Source organism: Megalops cyprinoides, chromosome 5 (genome assembly GCF_013368585.1).
Source record: "Megalops cyprinoides isolate fMegCyp1 chromosome 5, fMegCyp1.pri, whole genome shotgun sequence".
NCBI classification, from domain to species: Eukaryota; Metazoa; Chordata; class Actinopteri; order Elopiformes; family Megalopidae; genus Megalops; species Megalops cyprinoides.
The window spans coordinates 14,324,498-14,344,235 of record NC_050587.1 but is presented as its reverse complement, the minus strand read 5'-3'; the positions used below and the strand labels follow the sequence as shown (position 1 = coordinate 14,344,235).

Here is a 19,738-nt window from a genome sequence, read left to right as displayed (position 1 = left end):
CATAACATACAAATTACCAGCCAAATGCATGCTTTGGAATGACATCAGAAACCCCACACCACACCCCTCCTTCACGCAGCTATAAACGTAGGTGCAACATCTACACAATCTCTCTCCAAGTGCAGACACGCCACGGCAGTGAAGACAGTTCTCCATACATTTCAAGATAGGAAAATGGCACCAGTTGGACCAAAGAAGGTTAGTGCAAATTTATGCAAACTACAGCTCATTACAGTATTATATGCTACAACATTGCACAACCAACGTATTTATTTGAATCACATATATACCGAAGTATAGGTAATACTGTACACAATACTGTACATCAGTGCATGTAATGGGAACGCTAAACTTACACCCATTCGCGCTGAGTGCAAATAAATTGTAATCTGTTAAAGTTTTAATCTATGCCAAAGCATGTTACGTAGACACGAAGCTGCCCTAGAGGAGATGACCGTATCTATTAAAAGAAACGTTGCGAAAGTTCATGGATTGGCATTTCCTTCGTGAACTGACAAACACCCAGTGGTGCCGTGCTATCAGACTGTTTGTGAAGAAAGTAAAATTGCATATGGGGTTTGTAGGGTATTCTGGAGCGCCTCGATGCTGGCGAGATTGTCATCGGAGACGGGGGTTTTGTGTTTGCCCTGGAGAAGAGGGGTTATGTGAAGGCAGGACCCTGGACTCCCGAAGCCGCCGCGGAGCATCCCGAGGCTGGTAAACATACAGTCATTTCCACCTATGTATGCAAATCTGTGACTCGATGTTGCCGCACCTGAATGGGCGCAGAAATGCCGTAACGCTGCTTGTAAACTTCTTGCAATTGCTCCTCAGTTCGACAGCTGCACCGGGAATTCCTGAGGGCGGGGTCGAATGTCATGCAGACGTTCACGTTCTACGCTAGCGACGATAAACTGGAGAACAGGGGCAACACTCTAAGCTTCACGGTATGTGGTACAGTAGGCTAGTGTACCTGTTGCGAAAGTGACACATGGGCATGTCCACTACTGCTGAATACACGCGATGCGTTACATTATATTATTATTATTATTCAAGGGGATCGATTCCTGTTGTCTGACACGAAAACATCATTTTAACAGATGTTTAATGATTTCTCATTGTACTGAACTACTCAATTGCCCCGATCTAAAGCTAGAACTCTCCACATTTTATATAACTGAAAAACACTAGGAAGCTTGACACAGTACCCTCGTATTACCAAGAAAAAAATAATTTTAAGGATCATATTTACCACTGCTTACTTTAAACTTCGATCGTCTGGGCGAACATGAACCAAAAAATGATATGCTCATCCGATACTTTGCTTCAATACAAAATTTGCATGTAACTGTGAGAATTGTAAAATTAAATACATAATGCAGACTTGTGACTTGTAAGACCAGTTTAATGCTTGGCGTGAATGGTGGCACGACAGGATTAGTTTGTATGTAGGTTATGGCATAGAGTCAAAATTGTTAAAGTGAGATTAAAAATATCATGTTAATGTTTGTAATGAGTTCATCTTGCTCTTATCTTTTAGCTAGGCATACATCCTGCTAGACATACACCATGTAACCATAGCAAAGACTGTGTTCTTCTGAAAAGCAGAACTCCTGAAAGCATTGTCCTTGATGTGTCTCCATGCTTTCACTTGCTGGAAATCAAAGGCAGCGCTTTCAGGCCTTTTTATATGTATTTTATTTTACTTCATTGATTTAATTCATGTGTATCTGTATTGCAGTGACAGCTGAGCTGGTTTTGGATGATGCAGAAGCTCTGAATATTTTTATGTGTATGTTTTATGTGTTGCATTCTTACACAGACACTAACAGACACCTCATTTCATTTAACCTCAGGGGCAGCAAATCAACGAGGCCGCTTGTGACCTTGCCAGGGAAGTGGCCAATGAGGGTGATGCCTTGATTGCAGGTGGAGTCTCCCAGACACCCTCCTACCTGAGCTGCAAGAGTGAGGATGAAGTGAAGGCTGTCTTCAGGAAGCAGCTTGATGTCTTCATCAAGAAGAACGTGGACTTCCTAATTGCTGAGGTACAAAACTGTCAATTACGAAATGGTGTGATCCTGAAAAAAGCAGAACCACAAACTGAAGTATTCTTGAAGCAGAAACATAAACACAATATATCAAAAATAAAAAGAAAAAAATCCTCTGCCAGTAATCATGACAGTTCTGTATGGAAGAAGGTAGATTGAGTTACAGGTTAATTACTTACTCTGTAAAAAGGTATATACCCTAGAATATCACATGATAACATTAACAAAGTTACATTTGACTGACATTTTTGCATATACAAATATTCTACTATTTTTCAACAGTTTTTCTACTGTAATCATACATATTTTTTTGAAGCAGCATTAGCTTTGGACCACTGGACACTGCTTCAGGTGTGTATCCCTACAGTATGTAAACTTGGGTCTGTCCCCTGCAGTACTTTGAACACGTAGAGGAGGCTGAGTGGGCCGTCCAGATTCTGAAGACCAGTGGGAAGCCTGTGGCAGCCACCTTGTGCATCGGACCTGAGGGAGATCTGAATGGAGTCAGTCCAGGAGATTGCGCAGTCAGGCTGGTCAAGGCTGGTACGCTCCACTATGGAATTTATTTGACTGACATCTTATTTTGGTGCTTTTGGATCCCAGAGCCTGACTTTTTGTGAAAATATCCATCCGGATAAGTGTGCTAGCGAATGTTAAAACAGGGGACCTCTGGAGGCATTCTGAAGCCTGTAATGAGAAGCCAGACATTTAAAATGTAACCTCTTTAGTGGTTGTGGCCGGGAGCCCTGAGACAGAAAGACAATGAAATATGTCACGGTTAAGGAATGTAACTGAGCCGGTCAAAACCCACAAAATGCATTGGATGGCAATAACAGGAGACACATAACATCTTCAGGGAGGAAAACAGACTTAGTATTTTACCATTGACTGAAAGGCTTAAGAGTCTTAAACACAAGATAGCTTGTCCATGACACTACTGACAAAGCGGCAGCAAAGCTGTGCAGCGGCCAAGGCTCCTGAACAGTATTAGACGATACTAGGGTGTGGTATTTTCAAATCCCAAGTGGGGACACTTGCACCTTCAAGCAGGGCACATTTAGACCCTCAGAACCAGATCCACTCTGTATTTGTCAAATGAAATGCAGATAAAGAGGACTTTGAAAGCAGGATTCATTGTGTCAGATCTGTCTGTCTTAAAGGCTACGTATGATTTGTTCCTCCAGGTGCCCAGATTGTTGGGGTCAACTGCCACTTTGACCCCATGACCTGCGTGAGGACCGTGAAGCTCATGAAGGAGGGGGTGGAGCGTGCTGGACTCAAAGTTCACTACATGGTCCAGCCCTTGGCATACCACACCCCAGACTGCAACTGCCAGGGCTTCATTGACCTGCCTGAGTTCCCCTTCGGTAAGACTTCTAAATCTGTAGAATTATGCAATTAAACCAGTCAGTAACTGTAAATGAAAAACCTAACAATGGTTTTGGCGCATCTCTGCAGCCTTGGAACCCAGAATCCTGACCAGATGGGACATGCACAAGTATGCCAGGGAGGCATACAACGTGGGCATCCGCTACATCGGGGGCTGCTGCGGGTTCGAGCCCTACCACATCCGCGCTATAGCAGAGGAGCTGGCACCAGAGAGGGGCTTCTTGCCCACTGCTTCTGAGAAGCATGGCAACTGGGGCAGCGGCCTGGAGATGCACACCAAGCCCTGGGTCCGAGCCAGGTGAGGACTGCCTGATTGGTGTGCATCGCAACTACCTTTTTCCATTAATCAGTGCAGGTGCTGACCAAATAGTGTGGTGGCACGTCTTTGATCCGATGCAGTGCTCCACTTTGGCTCTGGCTTTGGGTTAATTCACACAGTCATGTCCCATGTCTGCACAGAAAATAAGAACCAATGTAACACGAAGGATCTGAGTTTATCTGCTCATATTTCAGTGTTAACTCAGCATACAAATCTTACTGCAGGGTAACATACCTACTTGCCATTACCGTGACATTCTTGTCTGTGCCTCAGGCAGCAGCTGGCACTGCAGGTGTTTTACATGAAGATAACCGTTTCTGTAACTTTCCAGGGCCCGACGCGACTACTGGGAGAAGCTGAAGCCGGCGTCCGGGCGCCCCAAGTGTCCTTCCATGTCCACCCCGGACAGCTGGGGCGTGACAAAAGGACACGCTGACCTGATGCAGCAGAGGGAGGCTACCACCCAGGAGCAGCTGAAGCAGCTGTTCCAGAAGGCCAGCACTAACAACTGAACCCGCTACCTCCAGCAGGGGAGAGCGAGGAGCCTCGCACTCATTCCCAATTCCAAACGGCTAATGAAGCTATGTTCATCACGCGTTTTTAGGACCATTTTTATGTAACCCCTACTTTGATAAAAAGAGTTCCTGTCACCAACAGCTCGAGTGTGATCTCTTGCTTTTTATTGTTCTGTTATGGGCAGCCTGCTCCTGCACCATTTATTGTGGTTTCAATGTCAGAACATATTTCCAGTACAATTTTAGACAGAAAATATATCCTATAAGTCTTATAATTACAGAGATGACTGCAGTGATATAAACACAGAGGCTCTGTATTGTGGTCCTATTGCAATAAACTGAAAACAGGATATGAACATAAGAGGATCCCGTGGTTAGTTTGTAGCTGCATACTAAATAAGTACGCCTTGTAAATTCAAATTGCAATGAGCATGGGTCTCTTGCTTCTCCCACAGTAATTTCAAGACACTTTAATACAATAGCACTGCCTCAAAAGAATGGTATAGTATACAGTACAAGACTGATGACCAACTATTTATGTGGATTAGGTCAGAATGCATGTTTCAACAAAAAATAGAAGATGTACAGATCACAGATACCTTTTCTTAATTGTTGAACATAATATCAATATAATAGCATGCCCTACAGTGAACATGTGATATATTACCTACAACTATAAAGTAATTGGTTGGACTGACAACCTGTAAAAAGTTATATCATGACAGATTCAATAAGCAGACGTATACTGTGTTTAAATTTGACCGTCTTAAAGTTCGGAAGCTGTCAATCAAGGTTCTAGGAGGTCGTGTGGGTGTGACTGCGTTGAAAGTGACCGATCGTAAGAGGGCCAGTGCCTCCCTTGGTTTCTGCCCCCAAATTGTCGAAAGTGAAGTCGATTACCGCGAGCAGAGCTAAATGTCGAGAGCAGAGGTAACCTGTGAGAGCGTGGATGCCCTCCAGCGCTCGCCAAGCAGAAACTCTCTCGCGCGCGTGGTGGCCGCTTTGTGCGCGAGGACTTATGTCGTGCGGGGGGCAGTTAATATCTGCGCGTGTGAAATGATATAATGTGCTCGTGAGCATGTTTTATCGCGCTCGCAACATACGACATAAATCTGACGCCATAGATTTCCCTCATCACCCTCTTCAAGTTATCCCCTCCCTCCAGTAGTCTGTGTAAAAGAGAAATGTTTCTGAATTGACCCTACCTAATTGTATAAATACTAGAGACTAGCTTTGTCCAATGGCATAGCTTTGTTACAATTTTCATTCAAACTGATTTTGTCACTCACAAAATTAATTATGTGTCTTCCACATAACTCCATACACCACCACTACTAACTTATTTCACATCATTTTAAAATTCATCATTGGTATGCAACTGTTTGCAAAACTGACAAACAAACAACAAAACTTGCTTGAATGAAGCCCTGTGATCGCAAAAAAAGCGAGTAAGTGAAATACTACTCCCTCTGGCTCACAAATTAATTGGCATATGACAAGGAGGTTTCTTACAGAGAGGGGCACTGGTACCATAGCCATCCCATTTTACTGTACAGTGTTTGCTTGAAGAACACTTGGCCTAGGTCGAAATGCATAACAAGACACAACCCACTCCCTCAGCAAACATGGTGTGAATAACACGTCCATTTATCGCGAGACTTTTCTGTGTGTTTTTCTTACTTACTACTACTACGAATGAAACTTCACAACAACATGGCATTTATATGCTCCATGATTGCACAACCATGTGTAAAACTACACGAAACCTCCTAAATATTTATTATTAACAATTATTGCAAAACGGGATATTGTAGAAACGGTGAAAATGTGACCTAATCTATCTCCCTAAACGTTGCAGAAAAAAATGCTAAAAGGCACTGAATAGTTATTTTCGGCTAGTACCAACGTACTAGAATTACGAATTCCACGGGCACAGTGTGCCATCTAGTGGTCACAATGAAAACATCCCAAAGGAGAATTGAAAGTTCATCTGTCGGTTTTCACATGTTGTCAATATGAGCCATTTAAAACCACATGCTGCGCACTCACACATATCAATGACTTCCTCTTTTTGACTTTTCAATGAGTACTTGAATTATCTTCAGGAAAAATGGCGTTTAGAATCTTTTAAATAACGTTTTATGCCGAAACAACGCAAATTTATTACTGTTGGCTATGTATCACGTAATAATAACAATATTAACAACGCGCATGTTGCGGAAGAAGTCACGTGGCTTCTTAAGCCCCATTGCTGTGTCATCGGTACCTGTGGTTTAAATTAATAACTTACTGCTGAGGTTTAGCTTGATCTCAGTTGCTGTGTCTTCAAGGAATTTCATATCAGCCACTAGAGGTCACTTTTTGTGCGTATTTGCTTAAACCTGACACTGAGGTGGTTTAAGGAGAGACTAAACCATCTCATTCGCAGAATGAGACCTACATCACATCCTACACACAAACTGTAGTAATATTTTGTTTTTTCTGCCCCCATGTAGGCCTATGTCGTCACTTACTTTGACTGTGTGAAATTATATAGTCCTATAATTAAGGTTTGCGGAGATAACTCTCTACATCTTCTTCAAAAAAATTGTAGGCTGTTTTTTCTAATCACAGACAGGCAAAACACGCTTAATCTAAATAGTGCATTCTTTATTCATAACCAGGATTTTTGCGCCGTGCGGCACCGTTAATTTAATATATATAATATATAATATAATATAGATACATATTATATGCACAACAAACAATTTATTTACATTTATTTAACAGCCACTCTTATCGAAAACAAATGTCTATGCACGTCCATGAGTAACACGATCCAGACCAAAATGCTTATAAATCGAGGGTTACAATAAAATCGTAACTTTAATTCCCTTTCAGACACTTCAATAAGGACAGGATCCAGGAGGGGTCTTATTATTTATTTATTTCAGCGAAATAAACTTTATTTTTGGCGGATGTGAAGTCGATTGTATAACATTTACATTTACATTTATTTATTTAGCAGACGCTTTTATCCAAAGCGACTTACAAAAGTGCACATAGTGGGCAAACAGGCACAAGAGCAAGATGTGTACAGGTGATACAATGCAGATAGTGCTGAAGCTGAGCACAAGGTCGGTGTAACGAGCCAGAACTAATCTGATCTAAGGTTACATATATAGAATACAATCACTGGGACAATAAAGTACCGCTATACTACCTAAGCAAAAAACGTGCTACAAATACAAAATAAGAGATAGAGCTACAAGTACAAGCCAAGAGTCTTAGATTTTCAAGGTCAAAATGGCAAGGGTGTCAGTCCAGGTAGAGTCTGAAGAGATGTGTCTTCAGCCCACGTCTGAAGGGTTGGAGTGAATATAAATGTATAAGAAAGAGTGTATAAGAAATATGTAAGCCTAATAGCAATTACAACAGGCAATAATATTTATATTACATTGAGGATCCAACTCGCAAAGAATCTTAAATTATGTCATTAAGCGGCATTCTTGTTAACTCTATGTTCTGGCAGAGAATATCTATATAGAGGGGCTCTGGCTCTGGGTAGATCTCCAACTTCCGGTTTCCAGACAGGTTAACTACGAATCAGCTGAACCCGTGCGTGCTGTTACACAGCAATCACGTTTATCTTCACACGCAGCTGCGCATAAAAGTCGTGATACTCCGGTTTAAGTAGTACAGTTCTAAAGCGCAGCTGAGCTAGATGACAGAGCAATTGCCCCATTATACAACGGAATTTGGAGGACCATTCCTTTACTCTCTTACATTCCTTTATTCCAATAAGAAAGGAATCCATAAACATCTTCGAACCACACCTGTAAGAAGTCTGAAAAATGTCTTCAAAAAGTCCATAATACAGTATGCATGTTATGGACGTGTTGGGCGTCCTCAACAGATGCCTGGTCCTCTCAGTACAGGCATATTTTGGTATTTTGTGAAGTCACATATGCACTTTAGTCGGTCGCGGTTACCTTGCCTTCACTGGTACCTGACAGCCTCGTAGAGCTTCTATTTGAAAACACCTGAAAGCGAACGATTCCAACTGCAGGCAACCCTGCGCAGAGTTGCTAACGACGCTCCACATGACTCCCCAGGCTTTTTCCATTTCAGACGCGCCCATACGTCACCACGTTCACTGCGTGCCCCACGTGTAGATGTTTACGCTCCTGTAGCAGGACTACGTCAGCAGCAGTTCGTCAGATGAAAACATTGTTATGGGGAGATGCAGACCGCTGTCCGCAACCGAGAGGGGCTTTACCGATGAAATTTCGCGATGAAATCGGGACGCGTATAGGTCAGCGTTTGGCTGACAACAACACCAATTGAAGAGGGTTTTTGGCCTTGTAAAAACAGGTTATTCTATTTTGTTAGATTTTGCTAGTTAGCAATCCAGCCAAGTAAGCAAGGAGGTCGCTAGCTACTGCGATTAAGGGGGGTGAAGAAAAAACGGCACATCTGACACAAGGGCTGCTTTTGCTTTGGCTACCTGCTGACTCCGTCCGGTTGTAAACAGATACTCACACGTGATGATGTGAACGGGTCCGCATTGTGTCGGGGATGCACAAAAAGGGGTCTCCGCGATCGAGTGTCAGGTGAGGGAAGCAGGTGGAGAGAACTGATGGAAAATTTGGGACCAGTACGAAATACCCGTTTTTAGTGGGAGGCTATTAAGAGGCAAAATGGCCGTTTTCCTAGCGATTTTATGATATCGCTTTGCCACCGGACTTGGATTTATTATCGGCCTTAAAATCTGTCTGGATACATTGACCAACAAGATAGCTAGCTAGCTAGTCTAATCTGTATGTAGTCATCGGACGGGTGAAAATATATTCGCTGTTTTAAGATGTCATTCACAATGGAGGACACTTTAGAGTCGGGGTGGGTTGCCGTTCGTCCAAATGTTTTTGATGAAAAAGAAAAGCACAAGTTCGTTTTCATTGTAGCATGGAACGAGGTGGAAGGGAAGTTTGCCATCACTTGTCACAACAGAACGGTACAGAGAAGGACTGCTGCCAGGGATTCAATCGTAGGGGGGGAAGCCACAGTCGTGGCGGCTGAAGGACTAGCCTCCGGAATGACCGAGGACAATAAACCCAAAACTCCCAAAAGTCCTGTCAAAGAAAAGACTGTTGGTGACAGCGCGACAAGGGTCAAGAGAAGTCCAGCTAAAGGAGAACATCCCACACGCGGAAAGGATCCGGGACTCTTAAGTCCAGGTAAAAGCGCAGCATCGCGGGGCACTGGGCCTGCTAGAGTGATGGACATCGAAGTATTGGATCCCACCGTTATCAGAGGAGAACCTCGCTCTCCCGATGTCGAACCCGGGGACTCGGAAGATCTGGAGAGCAATGTCAGAGAGCACTGTAGCTGGGCCGGGCTTTTCTCCTTCCAGGACATGAGAGCTGTTCACTTGCAACTGTGCTCCGTCAACTCGGACCTGGAACCGTGCTTGCCCTCCTTCCCGGAGGAGCCATCGGGAATGTGGACTGTGTTGTTCGGACCTCCAGAGGTCAGTCAGAGAGAAATCGATGCCCTGTGTTACCAGCTGCAGGTCTACCTTGGTCACGCTCTCGACACCTGCGGGTGGAAGATTCTCTCCCAGGTGCTTTTCACCGAGAGCGACGACCCCGAGGAGTATTATGAGAGTTTGAGCGAATTGCGACAGAAGGGATATGAGGAGGTTCTGCAGAGAGCCAAGAAGCGACTGCACGAGGTAAGCCACCGTCCATGTGCTGTGTTTGCCCGTCTACTGTACGATTTTCACGAAATCAAATGGGTCTATACAGATGTGCCAATATATGTAGTCTAAATATTGAGGTATTCATACGTTCGTTTTGGGAGTCGGCCGGGACCTTATCAGGTATTTTATAGTCGATATAGAAGAGTTGCTGAAGTCAGCTTTCATCAATAGCTGAATCATCCTCATTCACTTGGCATCTTGAGACTGCCTCTGTTGAAAACTATGAAAAGCTCCCACTGTGCCATGGCGTTGCTGCCACAGGCTTGCCAAGGGTCTGTATTTTTTTCGTGCTGCGTTTAAGCACAATCCTCAGACAGGCAGGGGTGGGTGACGTTCCTTTCCAAACACTCAAGCACACTGACCACAGCGGCTCTTTGTTTCCAGGTGTTCCTAAACTTAGCTCTGTTGCTTTTGCAAACCTGAGAAACCTGATCTGTGGTGCAGAGGCCACTTCTTCAAAAGGTCGCTCACTGGGGAGAATGGTGCACGCAGGATCTCCTCTATGGTTGCAGATTCAGTTAGACAGGGGTTTACTGTAATTGCTTCAATGTCATGCTCTGTATGCAGGGTGATGGCTTTTCCCTGGGACCCTCTCAAGACACTCTTTTGTTGATACAAAAGGTTTTTTCTCTTAAAAGTGAGTAAAATGAATGCACCGGGGAAAGTCACATTAGCATCCTTTCCAGGCGCTGCGTCAGCATTATTCAGTGAACATATGTCTGTGCTTCAGAGGAGAACGATGTCAATGCTTTGTTTGGAGCTTTGCCCATAGGAGCTTATGGTTCTTTCTTCCCTGACCCAGCATCACAGATCACAGTCAGGGCAGCCGGGCGGGCCCTGTTTCTGCACAAAACCCCTACTCCGTTATGGTGTCATAGATGTCACTGTGATGAAACAGGCAGCGGGGAGGTCCTGTCTTAGTGACCAGACATGCACAGGCATAGTGCGGGGCGGGGTACCACCGTGTGCGGACAAGGCGGCACACTGCCTTTGGCCTCTCGGCAGGGGATGGGATGACACTGCTACATTTCTGTGTAGGCGGTACCAGAGTGTCACCATGCCTGTGTATTGTTGGTGTGTTTGACTGACTGAACTGAATAAAGACAGGAGGGGGAGCCTTCATTTCTGCTGAACGCTGGACATGTTACCTGAGGTTCTGAGGTTTAATAAAACTCCCAGCTGTAGCTGAAGTGGAGTAGGCGAAGGGACAGCACTATAGCGTAGTGATGAGCAGCAGAGCTCATAACTGAAAGGTTGCTGGTTCAGTTCTCCACTGAGACACTGCTGCTATACCCGTGGGCAAGTTACTTAACCCAGAATTGTCTCAGTAAATATCCAGCTGTATAAATGGATTACATGTAAAATTGGAACCTATGTAAGTTGCTCTGGATAAGAGAATCTGCTAAATGTCAATAGTGTGACATAGTGAAGTTTTTTTCAGTAGGATGGTAATGCTGGCAAGGGCAAGCACAGAGTTCACAGGTGAAAGAAGCCTGACTAACTGTGGTATGTCAGAGTAAAGGGTGCTACTTTTGTAGAGCAGCCATGTTCACATGTTACATGACAGATAGTGTGCACTCAGTCTCTTTATCCAGGTTTACATTTGCATTCATTCACTTAGTGGACTCTTATCACATTTTACATTTATTTCACTTAGCAGATGCTTTTATCTAGAAAGATGTATGAGATGTAAGTGCATTTAACCTTACGTTTACATTTTTTAACATCTAGCAGATACTCTTATCCAGAGCGAAGTACAAGATGAAAGTACATTTAATGTTGCATTACATTTCTGAATTCTTGCTGATGGTCTTATCCAGAGTGACTCCCAAAGTCGAGCACAAAGTTCATCCAACAAATGACACAATGTTACACAGACAGAGACACCACTATCCACACACAAACAAACACAAAACCAAGCCAAACACAGGGTCAAGACCACAAGTGTACACCTGGCCCAGCATGCAAGCACAACACAACATAACCGACAGAAGAATTGTACCATGCTAACTCAATATTAACACATACCCTGAAGTAAGACTTCCACATATAGTGGATGTGTAATGCATGTAGTTAATCGAATCACTTAAAAATCACAACATGTGATTGTGATGTGACAGGGCCTCCTCCAGGGGCTGTTATTGATAGACTCCAGCAGATATACTCCCTTGTCTTTGTACAGCTGAGTCTTAGTATAGCAAGAGGGACTTACATAAGCATATAGAATAAGGCAAATGAACAGTAGCATAGGTACAAGAATTACTCATAACACAATTGAAACAGTGTCATTGTGTAACAGAACACTACAATCAGCATGTTGTCATGTATAAGCGTCATAGTGATGAGGACGACACAAAACGAGCCAATTATAGGAGTGCTGTAATAGGAATCACACAGTGCACTAGCAGTCAAGGATGTTAGTGCTAGGTGACAGGGGAGTCTTAGTTCAGGGAACCAAGATGCAATCAGAAGATATGTGTTTTCTTTTGGCACCACCACGTTCTGTTTGTACTGTCAGGCCTTGCATTACAGAATTTTGAAATATGATGCTGACATTTTTAAACTTGTAGTTTTTTGTTACTATTGTTAGTTTTAGGACCAGATTTAGCATACCATCGAAAAGCATGCAGGCGTCATATCCAAAACCGAATTGTGTGCAGTGATTTTTGATTAATGGACAGGTCAAGGTTCTGAGTTGAACCAGCTCCTTGTTTTTTGGGGAATTTGAAGACAAGACAGCCATTAAAAATTTATCCATTAGTATACATGAATATATGCTATGTAAGCTGAGGAAATCTGTTATCTTTAGACAACCTTAGAAGGCATAGTTCTTGTTTGTCCACAAAACTGCTTAACAATGGTATAGGCTGTTGCTTCACATTCATGCTTCTCTGGAGTGCTGTATCGATCAGACCAATTGTTTATTAAGTAGGATTTACGGCAGATAACATTGAAAGAACCTTCAGCAGTGTTTGTGTTTTTTTCCAGTAAAGGCAGTGCTTCTATGTACAGCTACAGTATCTCCAATTACTCCCATCTGGCAGCTCATTGTACTGTTGTTTAAAGGCAATTTTCAGTCAGTGTGTTTGCTCAGTAATAGAAAGAGTTAAGGAGATGAGACACACCAGGCCTGAAACTAGGCCTGAAAAGACAAGATTACCCACACAAGATCTTGATGTTTGGAAAATTATGTTTTTCTATGAAGACTAAAAGAAGCTTATGAAGATCCCTGGTGATCACATTTGCAAGTTTTCTTATACTATTCATTGTTGGAATGAAGAAAAATTGAGGCAATTTTCATGTGTCCTGTGATGATGAATGGAGGAAAAGATTTAAAAAAGGCCATGGGCCACCATGTTTTTTACATATCTCAATCAAACGGAATCATAGCCATGCAAAGTTCAAAACCTTTGCCAGCAGTTCCCGTATTGCCAACACCACCGGGTTTGGAATGGGTGATGAGCAGACATGCAGGCCGAGCCCCCGTCCTGCGAGCAGTGCAGTGATGTATTCCATGTTGCGTTACTAACGGCAGAGCGTCGCCCTCGGCCTGACCCGTATCCAGTCTGCGGGAGGTCAAAGCGGGGAGGGTGGCTGGCAGTTTGGATAGGGGCATTGGGGATTGGCGGTGTGGAAACATTCCGCAGGGGCTTACTTGCAAAAGCCAAATTTGTTCTGTGTGTGACAAGGGTTGTGGATCCACCTTTGCCAGGGCCCAAACTATGGATTTGTGACCTGGAGCTGTCTTATTGGTAATTATTTGGTGAAAAAATTCTTATTGGACTACAGTGAAACTTGTGACTGTGATGAAGTAGGTAGTTCATAATGTTCATTAGAACATTATGTGGCTCTGTTTCTTTTTACTTTTATGCTATCAGTGTAATAATACAATATGGTTCATTATTAAATGTTATGTTTTTTGTCTGATAATTATATGGCTATTTGCTTTGCAAACATCCTTATCTAAGGTAAATTAATGAACTTTATTTTTTTATTTTGTTTAAACACTTCAACCTCAACTAGTTGACACAGTTATACCATATGTGGGCTTCACCCTATAAACTTCTGGTAAAAAGACCCAAATGACAATGTTGCACTGCTGCCCCAGAAATACCATGAGAGACATGGGCTTGGTTTGGGATTCTCTGTTGGAATGCGTGTGGCTGAAAATGCATCTCCACTGTGGTTCTCAAGCCTGTGTAAATGAAGCTGGCGGTATGTGTTGTTGGTGAGGCCAAATCCCCGGGTCACCCTGCTGGGTGCAGTTCAGGCGGAGCGGGGGATTGTTTTCCATCGTTCGGCGGTGGGGGGAGGTGTCGGGCTGCCCGTTTTCCCCTGCTTGGATCCCTCCTGACTTGTTTTCACAGGATGCCGGTCAGTGGTTCTGCCTTCCCTCGCTGATTTTTAACTGGAGCCGCCCTGGCCATGCAAGGGCTTGCACCGCAACCTTGCCCTATCCCGTCCTTGCCCCACAGCCAGACCTCTCATTCAACCCTGCACTGTGTTGTAACCCATGCGCAAAATCACTAAAAACCCCTCCCTGAAAGGGAAATCAGCCCATGGTATCTCTATGGTGTCAGAGACATTTTTGTACATCCTCTATGGCTGTAGTGAAGGAATAGCCACCTTTGTTTTAAGCGTTTCAACGTCTTTCAAGCTTACATGGAAACATCTGATGGCGGTGCTGTTCCACTTTCATCACTGAAAACTATTTTTGGCTTTATTGTCCTTATCTTGATCATGAGAGATGGTGATAGCAGTGCCACAGAAGCAGACATAAGAAGTGGGAAAATGAGTCTAACTTTAACTTAACGAGATAATTGTCATTTCTGCATTGCAGATTGTAATTGGAAGTGTAGCAATCATTTTGCATGGCTGTTGGCAAGCAGACAGACGGTTGGCAGAAAATGTTGGAAAGCATTTCGCAATTCACTAATCGCTCTGAATGCCAGCTTCTGATCACTGCCATCGAAGCTAAACAAGGAAAAGGCCCTAATATGTAAGTCTCTTATCAATCTGGTTGTGAGGTCAGTTGTACCATCTTGAGAGCAAGCCAGTGGGAGTTACAGCTGAATATTCCTTTGCCAATTGTTTATATTTGACATAAGGGGTTACTAATGAAATGTGGTTTGTAGCACCATATGATTACAGCCAGTCTGTAAATTCCATTCACATGACCAAACATTAGCTTGCAACAACCTTTACTGCTGTGTGTAAATCTTATCTGATACATGGATCAAGTTATAAGTAGCTGAAATCCTGGGCTTGCCAACCACAGAAGGCTCAAAGTCAGTTTCCAGACAGAGGAAGAGACATTCAGGCCTGTTTGCTGGCTGTTTCAGAGTAAGAGATATTAATCGAGCTGTCGAGCACAGCAAGGAAGTGAGTGGGCCGCTGATCACATTGCTGAGTCTTGCTGCCGGGACCACGGAGAGGAGGGACACTGTAGCTGGGCCCTGTCTGGAGCAGTAACCGGATCTCCGCTATCTGCTGCCTCTTCGTCTAATCCTGGAGGAACTTCGGCCCCAGCCCTCGGCTCCTTTGTTACCTTGAGCAGGCAGCTCTGACGGGAGTGGCCTTTTTTGTCTTTGTTCCTCCCATTTAATTAATTTGATTTTACTGTCAGTGCTGGTCTTTGTATATTTGGTCCTCTTGCTTGTCCTTGTTTAAGACAATGTGTCTCCACAAGAACATCCAGAGGTAATTACGTGTGGGTTCCAGACATGAAAAGGCATTGCTAGGTAGTCAGCTAAATGCAGAATAAATTGACTACCCTAATGCGTTTCATGTGCATATTTGATACAGTAATGAGTTTATGTTGAAAAATAAATGGATATTTAAGATAACGTGGGAAGACGTGAAAAAATATTAGTATGACGTCCATTAAAACAACATTAGGAGTTTGTAAAGGTTTGATGTAATCTTAGTGTTTTCATGATCTTTTATGGGTGTGGTCCTTCAAAGATCCCCCTGTATTTACTGTGGTAAAGTAGGTGCTGTGGGAAATGACTCATTCCTCATGGCTGTGAGCTATGAGCATGGGGACAGGGCTGTGATCTGGGCCTTCTCTTTCTCTCTCTGGGAGAACACTGGTCTTAAAGAGGAAATTACTGACCGCTTAACTCGTAACTCTTTGACTCTCCCATTCCCAAGGCAATGGACCACAGCTCTGCCTCAGCAAAACGGGTTCAGGAAATGAGTACACCACCACAATATTCTATGTGTTTTGATGCTTGGAGGAATGTCTGCCAGGATTTTCTTGCAGAGGAAAGTCAGAGGTTTTGGTATGGTCTGTCCCTCTTTCATTCTGACTTACTGCATGCAGAGCAGACAGACAGCACAGCACAGTACAATGCTATGGCTGTTTAAGAGCGGTGCTGTCTTTTCCTGTTTTTAGCAGATGTGCCAAAAAGGTAGACTAATATTAGCTATGCGCTCTGACAGGACAGAGCAGTAAAGAGCCGTAGACACAGGAAAAACATAATTCATCCCCAAAATTAGCCTCTTCCCTCAGATCAAAATAACGGGCAGGTCAGAACGGCAGGAAGCAAATGCATATAGCTGTGAAAGTCTGGAATGTGGAAGGCGGAGGGCAGCAGCTGTGTGAACAATGGCTCAGATTGTGGGCCGTGTGCACGAAAGTGCACTGTTACTGTGTTTAACCCGGTTATCTCCATTTTAGCGATGCTTCACAGAAAACGGCTTCACCAGATCCAGGAGGAGACATTCCTTGTTTCTCTGTTGCCATAGCCTGGGAATTCCATCATTGTGCGTAAGAGCTGGCACCTATGCCAAATTCAGGATTATCAGGACAAAATGTTTGTGTTACAAACTGCCGGTATCATGCTGATGGCAGGCGAACATAAGCAGCGGGTAGTGTTGTTGATACAACCACCCGCCAGCCACCCATTCTCTTACACATTGCAGTTGTGGAACGTCACCGTGTAGCTGCATAGTCGTCTTTTGCTTCAGCTTGCAGGGTTGCGTTGCTGCGGCCACCCTCTGCTTTGAAGTCTATTTGAGTGAACTTCCTGTCTGTCTAGAGCGAGGACTGAACCAGTCACATTCAGGCCCCATAGTCCTGCTTCCCCTGGCTTAAAGTACCAGAACCCCATGGTAAAACAATGCTTTGCAGGTGTGTGCTGCGGTTTCAAAGAGCTTAGTGTAAGCCGGTTAATGCTCCATCTGTAAGTCAGCCAGCCACTCAGATCCCTAAATATGTAGTAATTTACAACTTTTTAAGAACTACAGCAGAAAATTGAAGGATGTCTTAATGATGGAAAAGCAATGCATAACAAGAAGCCTAGCTTGCGCTTCATGTTTACCCCAACCTGTAAGCTTTACGTCAATGTATCAGGGGTCATATTGTTAGTATTTTGCATGGATTTGTGAGGCAGTATCATTGTAAAGGATATTAAATACAAAAAAAGGATTTAAAAAAAAGCCAGCATTACCTGTAATAAGCTTTCAGAGAATGAGTTGTAAAAAGGTTTCTTGCGCATTTTAATCATGTCTGTCATAATAATATTAATGATGAAACATTTGTGATTAACAAACATTAATGGCACTGTTACAGAGAGAGGCAAGGAATACCTTGGTAGACGTAATCCTGGTCAGCACTGTTCTCTTTAACCACTTGCCCGCAGCGTGTTGGAGTAAGTTGGGCCTACATTTCAAAAGAGATTTCACCTCCCCCGCCTCCAGTGGATCCATGGTTACATTAGTTACAGCCAAGTTAGTGTTCTACAGATAGCCCTGCCTGCCCCCTGCTAATGTGCTGGACTAACAAGCTAGCAGGGAGGTTTCTTTCTCCAGTGGCGTGTAGTGTGTTTACTGTATTAGCTGCAGCCCACTCAGCAGATAAGCAGCTTTTATTTCCCATAACTCACCCCCGCACGCATGCCATTTTAGATACGCATTTATTACAAAAAAGTGAATCACACTTGAATGTCGCTCTGAGTCGGACGCGTTCGGTTTACGCGTTTTTGACTTGTGAATTTAATGTTCGCGGCGCTCAGCTACACACCCTTTAACAGCTTGCGTACACATGCTGCGAAAAAAGACAAGCATGCGGCAGAGATCAGAAAGTAAACAAACACCATCTGAATACTGATGAGTCATGGGTGAAATTGCCTCTGAGAACATCGTGTTGTAGTGGGTGTGTGGCCTCACAGTGTAGCTAACTCACCAGGCGGTCAAGGGCCTGGCTCATTCCTGCATTCAGTTCATCAACAGACCTCACGCTCCAGCACCGATCCTCTGGTCAGTGACCTTTTGTTGTCTTGCAGTTCATATCCTCTGTCGCCGCCCATCCTATTCTAGTCATTTTTGCTGAGTGGCGCCCCCGGTGGCGAAACAAGCTACCTGCTACTTTTAGAGCTGCAGAATCACTCATAATCTTTCCGGCACTAACCTCTACCTGTTAAGACTTCATTTGTCTTCTCAGAACATGGACATATCCTATTCCTAGCAGTAATTTTCTGATCAGTCCAAACCCTTAGTGAGGTCTGATAAAGTGTAATGTAGCTGAGATTGTTGTTAGTCACTGTGAGTACGGTAGAATGATGCAAGATAATGTTTCACTTTGCATCATGACTTGTCACCATGTGAACTCTGATGCAGGTCACATTGCTGCTGTGGATCATTATTAGTCTCGTATGTACATTGGACTCAAGGATCATACACCACAAATATAACTATTCGCCTTACACAGGTGAAATTATGACAGTGAAATTGATAAAACGGGATACATTATACTGCATTCTGTCCCTGCCTGACTTTCCTGCACTTTCCTCTGCACTGCTCCCGGGCATTTGTCCTCATGTTCCCCATGTTAGCATCCAGCTCATTATAGTCTCCCTTGGCAGATTATGCCTGTCATTTACAAGTGCAGTTTGGCTGCATGGATGCACATCCGTCTCTTTAATTAAGCTACTTTGCACAAGTCTAGGCGCTGTTATGAAAAAAGACAACCACTGTTAAGTCAGAGAGCGACCAACACGGTCACATTTCATGACATACAAATGACATATAATTTCTCAAAAGCCAACTGCATCTAATTTGGTTATGTTATTATGGTTTTCAGTAGCGTATTCCTTTTAGAATCTAAAAGCTCTGTGCCCTGTGAAGAAATAAGCTAACAAATGTGCTGCACCTAATGCCTCACACAGGAAGGTTTGTCATGAGTAATGGACAGTGCTCCACAAGGGTCTATTATAGCCATGACAATGGCAGCTGCTCAGCCAATTCCCGCTTGCGCCGAAGAAGTCTGAATGAAGAGTTCTTTCACAGAGGTAATGCAGTAGTTGGTAAAGCACTTGGAGCTTGGCCTCTGTACTGCCATGGCAGGGCTGTTGCTACATAAAATGGGGAAAAAAGTGTGCCTTCTCTGCTCTCTTTCTGGCAGAAGAGCTCCATTCACAACAGCACTCCATTCCGTGTTTGTTCAGACCGTGTCGCCCTCTTGCTCAGAAGCAGTGTGTGTCACTGTTGCTTGGAGACTGTTACACTCTACAATCCGAGGTGAGGGAGAAAGCAATAACATCCAAGCCCATCCATCATTTCACCTGTGTGCGTGTTGGGCTTTTTGGGTTTGGCATGACACAAGATTGCGTGATACCTGGCCTTTACAGTTACTGTAGGCATAGACCTACATGTGATCTGCGTACACTGACATCATTCGGGTGTTAATTGGACCAGCGAGTTGCAGCCTGAAGTTCAGGGC

The 19,738-nt window shown here is 43.8% G+C and overlaps 2 protein-coding genes across 2 annotated transcripts in view; both read left to right on the top strand.

Moving 5' to 3' along the window:
• Positions 1 to 125: 125 nt before the first annotated feature.
• Positions 126 to 4,547, top strand: bhmt (betaine-homocysteine methyltransferase). Its single transcript, XM_036529228.1, has 8 exons — positions 126 to 198; positions 585 to 717; positions 835 to 947; positions 1,857 to 2,048; positions 2,447 to 2,594; positions 3,236 to 3,418; positions 3,510 to 3,738; positions 4,091 to 4,547. Exons 1-8 carry the CDS (start codon positions 175 to 177, stop codon positions 4,269 to 4,271), a joined length of 1,203 nt encoding a protein of 400 aa, XP_036385121.1. The 5' UTR covers positions 126 to 174; the 3' UTR covers positions 4,272 to 4,547.
• A 3,935-nt stretch (positions 4,548 to 8,482) lies between these two features.
• The window catches only part of jmy (junction mediating and regulatory protein, p53 cofactor), a 38,594-nt gene continuing 27,338 nt past the window's right edge, over positions 8,483 to 19,738 (top strand). The window contains exon 1 of the mRNA XM_036529535.1: positions 8,483 to 9,987. Coding sequence (XP_036385428.1) covers positions 9,118 to 9,987 — 870 coding nt within the window. The 5' untranslated portion in view covers positions 8,483 to 9,117. The remainder of the gene's footprint in view (positions 9,988 to 19,738) is intronic.

Excerpts from the sequence above, each read along its gene's own strand:
- bhmt (XM_036529228.1), top strand. The coding sequence starts at position 175 with ATGGCACCAGTTGGACCAAAGAAG. Across the intron at positions 199-584 it reads CACCAGTTGGACCAAAGAAG|GGTATTCTGGAGCGCCTCGA; the intron begins GTTAGTGCAAAT and ends TGGGGTTTGTAG. Across the intron at positions 718-834 it reads CGCGGAGCATCCCGAGGCTG|TTCGACAGCTGCACCGGGAA; the intron begins GTAAACATACAG and ends ATTGCTCCTCAG.